This window comes from Vulpes vulpes, chromosome 6 (genome assembly GCF_048418805.1).
Source record: "Vulpes vulpes isolate BD-2025 chromosome 6, VulVul3, whole genome shotgun sequence".
NCBI lineage: Eukaryota > Metazoa > Chordata > Mammalia > Carnivora > Canidae > Vulpes > Vulpes vulpes.
In genome coordinates, this window is record NC_132785.1 from 110,599,290 (window position 1) to 110,614,612 (window position 15,323).

At 44.6% G+C, this 15,323-nt stretch overlaps 1 protein-coding gene across 1 annotated transcript in view; it reads right to left on the minus strand.

The window, feature by feature from the left end:
* Window positions 1-15,323, minus strand: part of POMT2 (protein O-mannosyltransferase 2) — a 42,175-nt gene that overhangs the window by 12,913 nt on the left and 13,939 nt on the right. Inside the window, exons 4-10 of the mRNA XM_025996424.2 lie at window positions 14,720-14,828; window positions 12,899-13,007; window positions 10,724-10,883; window positions 9,276-9,382; window positions 8,521-8,603; window positions 5,756-5,865; window positions 954-1,020 (exon numbers count right to left, since the gene is read on the minus strand). Of these exons, the coding sequence (XP_025852209.1) occupies window positions 954-1,020; window positions 5,756-5,865; window positions 8,521-8,603; window positions 9,276-9,382; window positions 10,724-10,883; window positions 12,899-13,007; window positions 14,720-14,828 (745 nt within the window). The remainder of the gene's footprint in view (window positions 1-953; window positions 1,021-5,755; window positions 5,866-8,520; window positions 8,604-9,275; window positions 9,383-10,723; window positions 10,884-12,898; window positions 13,008-14,719; window positions 14,829-15,323) is intronic.

Consider the following 15,323-nt stretch of genomic DNA (forward strand, 5'->3'; position numbering starts at 1 on the left):
CAGCAGGGGCTCAGAGGTGAGCAAGAAATGCCCTTTGTCCTCTTCTCAGCTGCAGCAGAAGCTACAGCCTGCAGGTAGCTACCTCCCTGACCAAAGAAAGATCTTGATATAACCCATGTCATAAAGTCCTGAGAGCCCAGTAAGTGTGCTTCAGAGCAGCTTTGCCCAGGCCAATCAGGAGCAGGCCAGCAGATGTTGAGTGAGGGCTCAAGCACCAGGCTAGACAAGCCCAGCCATAAGCCCCGAAATCTACAATTGACTGGTCTAGTCCCGGGATGACCAATGGGTACCAATACTCTATCACATCAGGACAACTTGAGCTGTACTATATGCTGGGGTCTGCAAGGCTATGTGCTCTCATTAGAAATGAGAGCAGCCATTGTGTACCCTCAACTGGGGGACTCAACCAGGCCCTGGCAGCATGTACAGGTAACCAGTCTGGATTAAGTTTGACCCTTGGCCCTGCTCTCTAGCTTCAACATGACAGCTATTAAGAGTGAGATCTTGGGGATCCCTGGGTGGCGCAGCGGTTTGGCGCCTGCCTTTGGCCCAGGGCACGATCCTGGAGACCCGGGATCGAATCCCACGTCGGGCTCCTGGTGCATGGAGCCTGCTTCTCCCTCTGCCTGTGTCTCTGCCTCTCTCTCTCTCTGTGACTATCATAGATAAATAAAAAATTAAAAAAAGAAAAAAAAAAAAAAAAAAAAAAAAAAAAAAAAAAGAGTGAGATCTTATCTGTCTTGCTCACTGTTTATCTCCTATGTTGACAACAGTGCTTGGAACATAGTAGGTGCTCAATAAATAGCTGTTGAAAGGATAAGTGAGATCAATGAAGGTATTGCCAAAGAATGCTCAGGAACGCCCATCTCTGTACCATTTGAAGGCATGGAAAATGTTAAAAATGGCTCAGAGTAAGCAATGATGCAAGAAACATCAGTTCTCTACCACATTACCTGCATTTGTATTATGTTTCTTAATAATCCACAGGTTGTTGTAGTCCTTGTGCAAATAGGTGGTGACCTGGGATGGGGAGTGGAGAAGGTGGGAGGGAGAATACCATCAATATCAGCACAGTCACAGGACAATCAACAGCAAACCAACATTGCTTAAGCCTCTTTCAGAATCCCTAGCCACCATCAGAGGGGTCATGTTTCCCAGTGGGGTTCAGGAGTAGCACTGGTGAGATTCCCTCCTTCTATCTACATTTAGAGGGTTCTCCCACAAGAGCCTTTTTGATTTGTCTCTTTGTATTTTTCTACATCTTATCTTTAAGGTTTCAGACTCCAGGCACTCCAGGCTCAGTTGGTTAAGTGGCTGTCTTTAGCTCAGGTCATAATCACAGGGTCCTAGGAAGCAGTGAGCCTGCTTCTCTCTCTGCCTATCCCCCCTGCTCATGATCTCTCTCTCTCTCTCTCTCTCTCAAATAAATAAATAAAATTTTCAAGAAAATAAAAAGATTTTATTTATTTGGAGAGACAGAGTGTGCGCAAGCACACAGAGCACAGGAGCAGAGGGAGGGGCAGAGGGAGAAGCAGAGGGAGAAGCAGAGGGAGAAGCAGACTCCTGGCTGAGCAGGGAGCTTGAGACAAGGCTCGATCCCAAGACCTGGAGATCACAACCTGAGCCAACGGCAAGTACTTAGCCAACCGACTGAGCCACCCAGGGGCCCCAGTGAATAAAATCTTCAAAAAAAAAAAAAGTTCCAGCCTCCTAGAGAAGGAACTATGATATCTTATGTAACACAGTCTCCAGCACACAAAGAGGATTTAGTGCACTTTAAGAAGTAATTAAGACCATGCCTCAAACTTTCTAAATGAAAAATTCATGTTATATTTTCTGGAATGTTGCCATATGAAACTGAAAAGCTCCATAAGTATCTCATCCTAGAAGCCTGAAGTTTTAGCCCATAACTGTTTTATAGATACTGATTTTTTAAAAATTAAATGTGTGTGCATGTGAACATACATGTATTGCTGTGACAAATCTAATAGCAAAAACTTGGAAACAGGGATCCCTGGGTGGCGCAGCGGTTTGGCGCCTGCCTTTGGCCCAGGGCGTGATCCTGGAGACCCGGGATCAGATCCCACGTCGGGCTCCCAGTGCATGGAGCCTGCTTCTCCCTCTGCCTGTGTCTCTGCCTCTCTCTCTCTCTCTCTCTGTGACTATCATAAATAAATAGAAATTTAAAAAAAAATTAAAAAAAAAAAAACAAAAAACTTGGAAACAGTCTAAATGTCCAATAAGAAGGAATCACTAACACAATAATACATCCACAGGAGAGAATATTACACAGCCACAGAAAATGTTTCTGAGCATTTTTTACCAGCATAGAAAAAGGCTTATAAAATGCTGATGCTGAAAATGGCTGCCATTTATCACCATGTACCATTCTACATACTGGGCAAGTCTTATCTTTATGCCATAGGCCTATGGTTATCCTCACCTTAGGACACGAAGGTTTAGTAATTTGCTCAAAGTCATCATAGTCTATCAGTGGAGAGACAGGATTCAAACCAAGGCAACCAACTCCAATGCTCCCAGGATAGAGACTAAACACATACAATTATGCCAATTTTATAAATAAGAACATAAATATCCAGAAACAACAGAAATATCCAAAGTGAGTTTTTGTAACTCCAATTGGACAAAACATGGCTGATTTACTTGCAAAGAGATTTAGAATTAGCATTTGGGGAAAAAGTTATGTATGTATTACGGCTACTTTTACTTTCTTAGAAAGAAAAATCAGGAATCACAGTATTAAGAATATATAAGAAACTGGGATGCCTGAGTAGCTCAGCTGGTTAAGTGTTAGACTTGATTTCAGCTCAGGTCTTGATCCTAAGGGTTGTGAGTTTGGCCCTATACTGGGATCTACACTGGGCATGGAGCCTACTTAAAAATGAATGAATGAATGAAAGAAAGAAAGAAAGAAAGAAAGATAGATGATAGATAGATAGATAGATAGATGATAGATAGATAGATGATAGATTTTGGCAGCCATAGAGAAATTAAGTCCATGCTCCTAAACAAAAGTATACAGTATACAGAGTATACTAGCTATATACTGTATACAAAGTATAAAGAGTTCACTAGCTTAGGTTTGTTTAAAGATCTTAAGATCTTATGGTACTCGTGTGTGTACTCTGCGTATTTTTTTAAACAAAAATCACTATTAAAATTCCTGTAAGAAAAATGACTTCCTTACTATGAATATAGTCCATGGTCTCTTTCTCCCATTGGAACATTTGTCTTTACAACGGATTTTTTTTTTATAACACAAGGTCTCCTAGAAACACTAGTAACCTATAACAACAGAATGTTGTACATCAAACTGTGGATAAACACTGATCTTCTGGAATCACACGTAGCTTTTGTGGTTTTTTTTGTTTGTTTGTTTTTTGGGGGGCTTTTTGTTGTTCTTTTGTTTTTATTTTTCTATGTTTTCCAATTTTATTTTATAAATGTTACGGTTTAAAAATATTAAAAGTGGACACTTCAAGTTGTTGACAAGAGGCTGAGGGCCAGGGCAGTGAGGGCCACTAGAGGTGGCTTACTATAATTCCCTGGTTGGCAAATGAAGAAACCCACTGAAAAAGGCTCAGTGTGATTCAGCCATGAGAGCCCAGACTCTTCCATGCCTTGGCCCCACATGCTCTCCCTACACACCATCATGACCTCACACCTCTACACATGGGCTGCTAAGTGTGTAACACTAGGACTAGTGTAACAGGGTCCTCGTCTCCTTTTGCACAGTGTAAACATTCTTGGCCACCACGTCTGTAACTTTACCTTCTGCATGACAGCTGCAGCTTTCCACAGAAAGGCTAGCTGTGATTTTCTGCCCTGGCTATACATTACAGAGAGCTTCAAAACAAAATAGAAAGGCACAGTGCATGGGCCCCATCCTAGATCAATGAAGTTAGAGCCACTGTGTGGTGCCCAGGCATTAGAACATTTTAAAAGCTCTTCAGTGGGTTCTGAAGTACTAGAGACAAATGGAGAATCAAGAATGGGAAACTGATACTAAAACCTAACACCTTGGGCCAACTTTCTGATAAACATAAACTAGTAAATAAGGACATAATAATGATGAATTTTGAGAAGGAAAACTTTTTTTGCAAAAAAAAACCCCAGTTATTTTGCAAGAAGAGAAACAATCACTCCAAGCTTCTCAGCACAACAGCCTGCCCTGCCTCTCCTCTCCTCCCCTCCCCTCTCCTCTCTGTTATGGTGGCTGAGAATTGGGGCCTCATCACTTCTTAGAAGTGATGCCAATTAGTTATGAGGCCCCCTTTACTGTCATTTAAAGGCCTCTTTCTTAGCCCTCGCCTTTTCTGAGGCCTTTGCAGCACCTGGACTGCAGACCTCCTCCTCCTGGGGATGCTGTCTGCCCTGAGCTCTCTTCCCACCTCCCTGTCCCCGCCCTCCTTCTCAGCCTCTTCTACTGGCACCCCCAGAGTACTTTACCAGCGCCTAAGTGTTGCTACCCCCCAGGGCTCTTTCGCTGGCTCTCCTCCCTCTGCACACCCTTTCTGGGCAATGCCACCCATCCCACTGTAGCATGTCACCCATATGCTACCCACTCAGATCTCCTTGAGATAAGCCCCAAACCTAAAATACACAAAGAAAACTCTCTCATCTCCAGAGCTGCTATTCTTCCTCCATTTCTGACTATGGTCAAACAGCATTATCACACATACAGCCTTAGATAGAGCTCACCCCTGCCAGCTACCAGTGATGGGGCCCTGACACTGACCTGTAAAGTGTTTCCTGAATCAATTCTCACCTCTATCCACAGTCTTTACCTCTATTCACCATCCTCTGTCATGATTATTGCCTAACTGGTTCCTTGCCTCTAGTCTGCCCCTCCTTTCAATCCATCACCCTTCTGCTGGAGTTATCTTTCTAACCTAAAAATGTAATCACATCTTATCGTGTCTTAATAAATCTCAATGCCTCACCAGCATCCACAGAACAAAGTCAAATTTACTGTAACATGGAAGGCCTCTGTACAACCTGGCCTCTCCAACCTCTCCAACATCCAGCTTCTCCCTCTTAGGCATTGTCCATCACAGCCACACCCAGCATGCGTGGACATGGATACAGGCACACCGTTGCTCACTCACTCAGGTAATACCTATGGTTAATCCCCCAGTCAACACATGTATTACCCTCATACTTTTAATCTGCACAACTCTATGATGGAGAAAGGCACCATTTATTTCCCCAACTTAAAGAGGAAGATACTGGAGCAGAAAAAGGTCAAGTAACATGTTCAAAGTCACATGTCAGAGGAACCAGGATTCAAACCCAGATAATCTAGTCTGGTTTCCAGGTCTGTGTTTGCAGCCACAAGACTTGACCATCATCCATGTCGTGCCAGGCACCACGCCGGACATTCAAGCCTTTCAAGAGCTAGCAATTAAGTAGCAAAGACACAGGAGGAAGGAAGTTCTCACAATTCAGTGTGAAAAGGGTTACCGCATAGGCTCACAAAGTGTGCCAGGCAAGCCTCTCATGCAAGAGGCACCTCCCCCAATATCGAGTACAGGTGGGTTATGATGATCAGAGGGAACGCTTGCACTGAAGCCTAAAGAAGCTGGAGTTAGCCAAAGGAAAGAGGAGAGGGTACAGGAGGAAGAATGTTTCAAGCAGAGAAAACAGCACAAGTAAAGGACGAGGGCAACAAAGAGAAGAGTGGGCTCCGTCCCGGCATAGCCTGGTGTTGCTGCAGTACGAGAGGCTCACTGACCTGCTGCTGGCGGGCGCCAATGCCCTCGGGGTAGAGGTGCCTGTGGGAGTGGAGATAGCCGATGGCCATCCGCAGGTTCTTCACAGTGATCACAGAGCCATAGGCCAGATCTAGGAGAAGGAAGACAGTGGAAGGTGTGAGCTGGCACAGTACTAGTGGCTGCCCTGGACTGGGAGGGGCCTCTGAACCACAGGACTCACTAAGCCTCTCACAGACTGCACTGGGCCCAGGACCACCTAAAACGAGACACACAGGTGCCTTCTCCCACAGTATCAACTCAAGTGGGAGATCACTACAGGGTCTCCCTTCCTTCCTCAGGACTTCAGAAGAAGCTGGTATTAAGAGTGGTATTATCAAAGCTCTATATATAATAGCAAGAGATTAGAAACAGTTTGTCCTTCAAAGTCTATATATACATTAAACAGAATAAAGAAAGCATTCCATATCTTACCTAGAATATTCTTCAAGATAGATACAACCTTATGATACACCATTAAGATAAATTTCACTTTTGTGAAATTTATCTGGCGTGCTTTTTGAATCTAATACTATATAAAATAACTGTTCAATGGTGTTTGGGTTTTATTTTTTTAATTCTGAATTAAAGAAAAAAAGAATAAACAGTTTACCCAAGAATACCCACTCTGCCTGTCGGCCCTAGATAACTACAAAGTCTCTTTCCCTCTTTTTTTTTTTTTTTTTTTTTTAAAGATTTTATTTATTCATGAGAGAGAGAGAGAGGCAGAGACACAGGCAGAAGGAGAAGCAGGCTCCATGCAGGGAGCCCGACATGGGACTCGATCCCGGGTCTCTAGGATCACACCCTGGGCCAAAGGCAGGCGGTAAACCACTGAGCCACCCAGGATCCCCTCTTTCCCTCCTTAATGTCCCTCTTCTCAGTCCCCTGTAACCTGCCTGTCTGCCATTCCCCAGCCCACTGAGATAGGTCTCGCTCCACCAGTGATAGGCTACCCAGGTCTTCCTTTGCTCATTCATTTGGTCAACAGATCCTACCAATCACATGGTGGATCCAAAGATAGAGGAGGCCTGGCTGTGGCCCTGGGAGAGCCCAGTCTTGGGAAAGATAGTTGCACATACCCATGAGCACAGGACAATGGGCAAATGCTCCAGCAAAGGGGTGACAACATGTGACGTGATGTGAGTCTGGAACAGAGTAGGATGAATTCTCATGCAAGAGTAAGGAGAGGCTGGCTTGATGGAAGAGATCACAGCTGAGCTACGCCTTTAAATAATGAGTAGGAATTTGCTAAATGCCATAGCTCCATTTTTCTACATTCACATGAAGGCTAGCATATGCAACCCTGTACACTGCTGACCACCTTTGCTTCTGGAAATGCTCTGTTCCCCCTTCTCAACCCACACTCCCTCATGGACTGTCCTCTGCAGCCTTCTTTCCTAATCTGCATTCTTCTATACTCCCCAGTTACCTGACCTCAGCCCTGTTCTCATTCTCTTTCTACAGGTTCCTTAAAGATCACAGCCACTGCCACAGTATCACGTTCCCTCTTAGCTGGCTGATTCCTCCTCTGAAAGCATCAGCTGCAAGCCCGCTGGCCCCATTGCATGGATTTCCCCCAAGCATTTCAAGGTCAATCTCTCTACAGTAGAACCCAATATCTGTCTTTCTAAACCAACTCTTTTACCTGCTTTCCTATTTCTCATTCTATGCACAGTCTTGGTGGGTCCCCTTTGACCTAGGCACTATGCAAGGCACTGGAGAGACTAGAGGACGTTGTTGTGCCTCCAAGAAATAATTACTTGGACTCAAGTCCTCAGTGACATCTTTCCTCCTCTCTTTCCAGGTCCAATCTCCCTTGTCCATGCCCATCTGCCCTACTCCTGTGGCTGCTACCATGATGCCCAGCTTGAGTCCTCAGAACAACTTACCAGAGGCTATCCCAGCCTCTAATCCCATCCCCTTCCTAGCCATCCTGTATTTTGCCATCAGCTCCTCCCTGCTCAAAGGCCTCCACTGGGTCTCCACTGCCTGTTTAATGAAGTCAAACACCTCACTCAAATGTTTCAATTCCTCATAATCTGGGCCCAACCTACCCGTTCTTCCAGGGCCTGACTCCATAGCCTCTCACTCTGTGTACCTCTGATGCTCTCCAACCCCTTAGCAGAAATGATCTCTTGCACACTTTGATCCACATAGCTCTGTGTTCGCTCTTTATATACTTAACACACACCAGATCCTCTACTCTGCAGGGCGTCCATCTAATGTGGCTAACATGTGCTCACTTATAATCTGTGAGTAAGTGACTGGATGTGAGGGGTACCTGGGTGGTTCAGTCAGTTAAGCATCTACCTTTGGCTCATGTCACGATCCCAGGGTCCTGGGGTCGAGCCCTACGTTGGGCTCTCTGCTCAGCAGGGAGTCTGCTTCTCCCTCTCCCTCTATGCTCTTTCTCTCTCAAATAAATAAGTAAAATCTTAAAAAAAAAAAAAAGTGACTGAATGTGAGTTAGAATATGATGGTGACTGATTACTAGCATCAGAGGGCCTTGTCCTTTCACCAGATTCTCTCTGGTTGCCTTCCCATGCAGCTGACTTGGATGCTTCCAAAGCCACAAAGGAGAAGTTATTCTTTACAGACAGTCCAAGAACTTGTGGCTGAGGGCCACACTTCATGTGATCTAACTGGATCTTTCTCCTAGTTTGTCACCTACAGGCTAAAATAACCCAAGCTATCATACTTGTCTTTTCCAATTCACCTACCTTCGTAAAGGCCAAGAGATACTCACGTTCGGGGATGGAAGCATTGTGAAGGTTGTTGCCTGAAAGCCGGGCCTGGAAGGCAGAACTGAAGAAGCCATCGCCAGGACCACTGTGGGGAAAGGAGCAGAAGAGAGACAAGCTCATGGAGAGAAATTCCAATTTCCTGGGAGCCTTGGGAAGAGCCCTGCACAACTAGTTTAAAAGAAGTACAATGGTAGTGGCAGTGTAGTATCATGGGACAGACACAGGTGATGGATTTGGAGAATTGGGGGTCCAAATCTCAACTCAGCCACTTATTAACTAGGTGACCTTCAGAAGTACCTAACTTTGTTTTGCCTCAATTCCTCATTTATAAATTGGGGATTTAAAAAAAATCAAAAGAACTAAAAACCCATAGTAATTAAGTGAGATAATATGTATAAAATGCTGACATTTGATAGCTACTTGTTAAGTGGGATCTGCAGTTAATGTTACTGAGATCATTACCCTCCTCCAAGTGCACACCTTATTCTGGCTCACCTCTGCTAAGCACAGAGACTCTGTTTAGGGATAAGGGGCAGAATGGCTTTTAGGAAGTTCTCCTCTTCCTTCAGGCCAGGGGGCTGGCTTTTCTGAGCCCTTCAGATACCCAAAAGATAGAACATAGGAGGAAACAAACAGATAAAACCCATCAGGTCCCTCTAACATCCCAACCACAGACCCAGGAATCACATGGCCCACCTGGAGGGTTGAGAGGCAAGAGGAAGACCAGAGGCAAGAGGCTGGAAAGGCTTTGCTGTACCTTTTGTTCAGCACCATGAAGTGAATGGCATAAGTGGCCGTGTAGAGAGTCAGGGGCAGTGCTATGAGGCACAGTATGCGAGCAGTCAGGTGCTTTCCCACAGTGACCTGCAAACAGAGCCAGTGCGGAGTGTTGAGCATAATTGGGGCTTTATTCTTATACCTTAGATGTGCATTACATGTAACTTTTTATGTATAAGTCAAAATCATCAAAAATTAAAAAGCTAAAAAAAAAAAAAAAAAAAATTAAAAAGCTAACAGCCAACAAGAAAGAATATGTGGAAACCCCAGTGTTTCCCTAACATTCCACCACCCAGGCACTACAGAGGGTCCAACATGTGCCAGCTCTCTGCTGCCTGTGCAGGCCCTCACCCAGGACCCCTGACCGTCCCTGCATCTTCAGCCTCATCATTCATCAGTCCCCTCTATATCCCAGTCACACTGAGCTCCTGCATGGTCCCCATGCTTCCTGTACTATGCCAGCTCTACCCATCACATGCTTAAGTGGTCCTCATCTGGATTTCAGGACTCAGCTTCCTCCCAGAAGCCTTCCTAGACCCTTAAACCTGGGCTCATGCCCTCACAGCACTTTTTGATTGGACTGCAATCGCCTGTTTACTTATTTCTGTCTCTCTATTATCTCTGGAAGGCAAGAATTCTTATTTTCTTCATCTACATATTCCACGTTTCACACTTAAAGGGTAGTCTGTCTATATTTTCTGAGCGAATAAATGAACTTATCAAGACTTTGGTTCAGAGATGATGGAGAAGCACTGTAGCAAAGTAGTTCAGGTCTAGCATCAGCCTCCTCTAAGTCCGAATCCTACATCTACCTTTTACAACTTGTATGGTCTTGGACCTATTACTACCTCTCTAGGTCTGGACTTCCTCATTTGTAAAGGGAAGGTAATAACTACCTATCTCACAGGACTGTTAGGAGAGGTAAATGAGACAGTGGAGGTGAAGCATTTTGCACAGTGCCTGGCATAAAATCAGCTCCTAGTAAATAATACTTTAATAAAGGCCCTTACTGGTCTCCAAATCTGGAGACTCTGGGTCAGAGAAAGAAAATTGGGAGTTCAGAAAGTCATCTACCCATTTTACCTAAGGTCCCATGCAGTCAGTGTCTGCCATATATTTAGCATGAGCCCAGCTGGACAGACTCCCCTGACTGGGTAGTTTGTAGAGCGTTTAAAAAATATCACAGAAACAAATGCCAAAAGAAAATTTCAAGGATGTTAATTCTTCCTCTCCCTTTAAACCTCTCTAGCTGCTGAGCCTGGCCTACTTTCTGCTGTCATGCTGCCTACAGAAAATGGCCAGATCCAGCCTACCTCGGGCCCAGAATATAGCCACGCCACCACCTGCAGCAGAGGCAGAGAAGGGCTACTGGCTCTGCTGAGCAATACCAGGGAGCAAAGACATTTCTACAAGCACTTCAGTTCTCACCACTGAAAGACTGAGGTCTCCAAACAGGTGCCAAAGGTCTGAAATGGTGTTCCACCCCACTTGCAGGATGATAAAGAGGCCAACAAACTTGACCCCTAAAGCACCAGCCAGATTAATGCCAGTCAGGCTGAGCCAGAACCACCAGGGGGCAGAGAAGGGCCTGTAAACCAACAAGACAACAGAGTTCAGTTTGGCAGCTGGAACCAAACTCAAAAACAAGAGCAGCAGTGGGGAAAGGCAGAGGTTCTATGACCCTGAGAAGCTGTGCCTGCCCTCATTTTTTTTTTAATTTATTTTTTATTGGTGTTCAATTTACTGCCCTCATTCTTGAGAGCTCCTAACCTTAGGAGACCATGGTGTGGCTCTAAGGAGGATATGGTCTCTGAAACTCCCAAAATTACACGAAGCAGTGTGAGTGAGGAGGTTATTTTTTTTTTGGGGGGGGGGGGGAGGGGCTGTAGCCTTCCTGGCTAAGTACAGGGTTCAAAGTAAGCAAGAGGTTTATTCTTCAGTAGTGACCAATCAAGTGGAAGGAAAAGGAAAATCCAGAGAAACTATCAGATTAAGTCAGCCCTCTCCTGGGGTCACCTGTGGACCTTGTAAAAGAAGCAATTATTGAGTGCTTACTATGTGTCAGGAGCTGTTCTGAGCACTTTACACATATAAACTCTTTAACCTTCACTATGACCCCATGGAGGTAGGTCCTATTATTATCCTTTTCTCTCACAAGAGGAAACCAAGGTACAGAGAGGGTAGCAGTACAGTTAGCAAGTTGTGGAGCATGGTCCAAACGCTGGCAGTCGGTTCCAAGGTTTGCTATACTTACAGCACCCAGTTCTTGGTGCTGCAATTTTCTCATTGGCTGGCTACGTCCCCTGCCAGAGTGAAGACTCCTTAACTATGAGACTTATGTTCCTCTGTACCTCTGGCTCCTAGCCCAGTACCGGGCACATAGTTATGTACTCAAGAAGTGGCAGGTGGAAGTGGATGTAGTAGAAGTAGACAATCATCCAAAGCCAGAGAGAGATGGTAGTCACTGGATCCGGCTTCATTAGCTTAATGTAATTTAATAAGCCTGGCTGTGGTGAAACCAGGCTGACTCATAGAAAAGCCTAGGCGGAGCCAGCTCTTTCGGTTTGAATAGAATGAATGACTTACTCTACTCTCTCAGAAGCAAAAGGATGATTTAAAAAAGACTATTCTGGAAAAAGACCAGGGCCTCCAGAATAGCTTTAAAACTGACCAGGGCTTGTAGAGATCCTCTTGACTAAAATGGACCACTTAAGACAAACTTTTTTTTTTTTAAGATTTTATTTATTTATTTATGAGAAACAGAGAGACAGAGTGGTAGAGACACAGGCAGAGGGAGAAGCAGGCTCCATGCAGGGAGCCCGACGTGGGACTCGACCCCAGGTCCCCAGGATCACACCCTGGGCAGAAAGTAGCTCTAAACCGCTGAGCTACCCAGGCTGCCCTTAAGCCAAACTTCATATACATTATTCCCATCATCAGGAAATGAGGACAGTTCCTGTTGTGGTTCTCTCCTCCTCTAGGACAGAGAGGGCAAAGAATAAACTTATCCTGGGATCCCTAACCAGCACTGGTGCCAAGGGGTGGCTCAGAAGATGGTGGGGTTGGGGGAAAGCATTAGGAAGCCCCCATAATCTCCACAAACCCCTACCCAAGTCCATCCATTATAATATTCTTTAAAAAGATAATTGACATTTTCTTATCTTATGTAAAACAAAAATAAAGGTATCCCCAGAAAACATAAAAAAATCTATTTTTCATGGGGTGCCTGGGTGGCTCAGTTGGTTAAGCATACAACTCTTGATTTTGGCTGAGGTCATGGTGTCAGGGTCATGGGATCAAGCTTTATGTTGTGCCTGCGCTGAGCATAAAGCCTGCTTGGGATTCTCTCTCTCACTCTGCCTCTGCCCTTCTACCTGTTCACCCGCCCACGTGTGCACTCTCTCTCTAAAACAAATAAATAAAATCTATTTTTATGATCTAAAATGGGCAATCTAAGTTTTAAAAAAAAGTATGCTTGCCTTAAATGTAGCTTCAAGACAAGTCCTCTAGGCACCCATCCTGTCCCTGACTATTACAGAAACTCTGGAGTTGCCACAGCTTCTGACCCCCAATGCCCAGTCCCACAAAGATAGTGTTTCTGACCTGTTGGCACAGGAGTTGTACTTGACCATGCTCAGCATGGCAGCCATGATGAAGAACATCAAGATGGGGTCAAGGAGGATATACTGGGACAGAGTGAGGCATCCTGTATCTGAAAAACATGAGCTCAGTGGTCAAAAAGTAGAATCAGAGATGGGCCCCCCAAGAACCAAACACCCTGACAATAAGAAATAGTGTCCCTTATACTTAACTGCATGTAAGCATTTACGTGATCAAGACCAGATGAGCCACTGAGCTATCAGGGAGGTGGAAGGCCACCATAGCTTTGGGGTACACCCAAGCCCAGGGATAGAAAACTCACACTGCTTTCAGGCCCGTGACCCGAGAGAGGCTCACGTCATTCAATCAGATGGAGCAGTCCCGAGACGAGGGCTCTTCATTTCCACCATCAAAAAGGGAGTCCTACCACCCTGCTTAGGTAGCCTCAGACTTCCTATACCTAGGATAGAGTCTTAGCATCTAACATGAAGTCCCTGTTGGGAGCTAGTTCTCCGCACAGGCACCAAAGTGATTGTTCTTAAAACAACATTGCATTACATCAAGTCCCTTCTTGAAGCCTCCAATGTCTTGCCATCTCACTTAGACTAACCAAGTTCTCAAGACGGCTGTCAAAGCCGGCATGGTCTCCCTCCCTATGCAACCTCATCTCCCAAAACCCTCTGCCTCACATACTCCACTCTGCCCACACTTGGCCTCCTTGCTGTTTCCTGAATCCACCAAATGGGGCCTTGTATCAGGATCACCGCACATGCTGTGCCCTCATCCTTTGCTCACTTCTCTGCATGGCTTAATCTGCTTCATTCAAGTCTTGCTCAAGGCCACCCTACCTACAGGAGAATCCCTCCCCATTACTTTCTCCCTTACTCTTCTCTATTTTCTACACTGTACTATGGTTTACACTGTTACATTTCAGACTTAAAATTTACTTGCTTATTTATCATCTGCCCCACTAGCAGGTAAGTGACATGACAGCACAGGGTCTCATCAGCATATCCTTGGAGGCCCAAAAAAGTAGCCTGGCACAGAGGAGATACTTGGAAAAAAGTTGTGGAATGAAAAGAGAAATGCAGGTGATGAATAACTGAAAAGGGAAATTAAAGACACAAGGAAAAAGCCACCAATCCTATAAGGAGGCCCTCTAATCTTGCAAACCTGTCAAAATAAAGCCAGAATCACCCATGAAATACCCACATAACTTGGCCTGGACTTCTTTAAATGTTAAGTTCAATGAGGTAATGGATTCACTTTCATAAAACAAGAATAGCACAGGATCAATTTCTACAGATCAACTCTCATTTATGTGTGGGAATTATCCACAGAGATTTAAGTTCCCATTTCCCACTTTGCTATTTACTGCCACCCAGCTACTTCTGAGACATCTGTCCTTGCATTCAGTTGAAATCAGTTTAAGAAGTACACATTTCTAGTAACCTGAGAGATCTTGATAGTAACATGAGAGAAGCAGAATTAGAATTGTAAGCCTCCTTCAAATACATGCACACACACAAGTTGGTCTTTTTAGTCACACCAAACTTAAATGTGGATAACTTGGAGACAATCATTCCTTGGGATTATGATTATGTATGTGAGCACTCCCCTCTAATAATATAAAGGTTTGCTGCAGGGAATTATTTTTATATGTAAAATCACTGGTGAAGAAACTAAGATTTATAATACATTTACCCAATCTTAAAGGTACTTAAGACCTGGGTCTATGGATAGGATCCTTAAATGTACTGATTTCCAACTACACTCATAATGGGGCAGTCAATTCCCTAAGAAACATGGTATAAGACAACTTACCAAAGGTGAGGAGGGCAGCGGTGAGCAGTGCTGCCGGGAAGGACTTAGACAGCTCCAACACAGTGAGATAGGCAAATGGGACCAGCAAGGAACCAAGGAAAGCACAGAACTATGGAAGGAAAAGAGACACAGTCAAACAGCCAGCTAAGCTAAGCATCAGAGACCTACTTGACTTGGTTCAAACTAATGTTTAAAATGGAGCATCTGGACGCAGGCATGACTCAGTGACCTGAAATCACTTGGAATATCTATAAATAAGAAAGGGATGGTGTGACGGTGAATCGTCAAATCAAGCCACATTTAGGTCCCCATTGAGCACCACCTCAATCACTGACATGAAGTCAACAAAGTTCAGCCAAGGAGGTATGTGCAGGATAGCACAGTGATTTCAATTTGGGAACTCTGAGGTTGGACTGCTCCATCTACCACTAGCTGTGACCTTGAACTAGTACATCTCTGAATCTCAGCCTCCCCATCCATGACACGTGAAAAACTAAAGTTCCTACCTTAGTTTTCTCTAGAGATTAAATGAGCTAGTTTTATTAGCACATACAAAGTGCTCAATAAACATTAGCTTCTATTACAAAACTGTGGGTACAAGTAG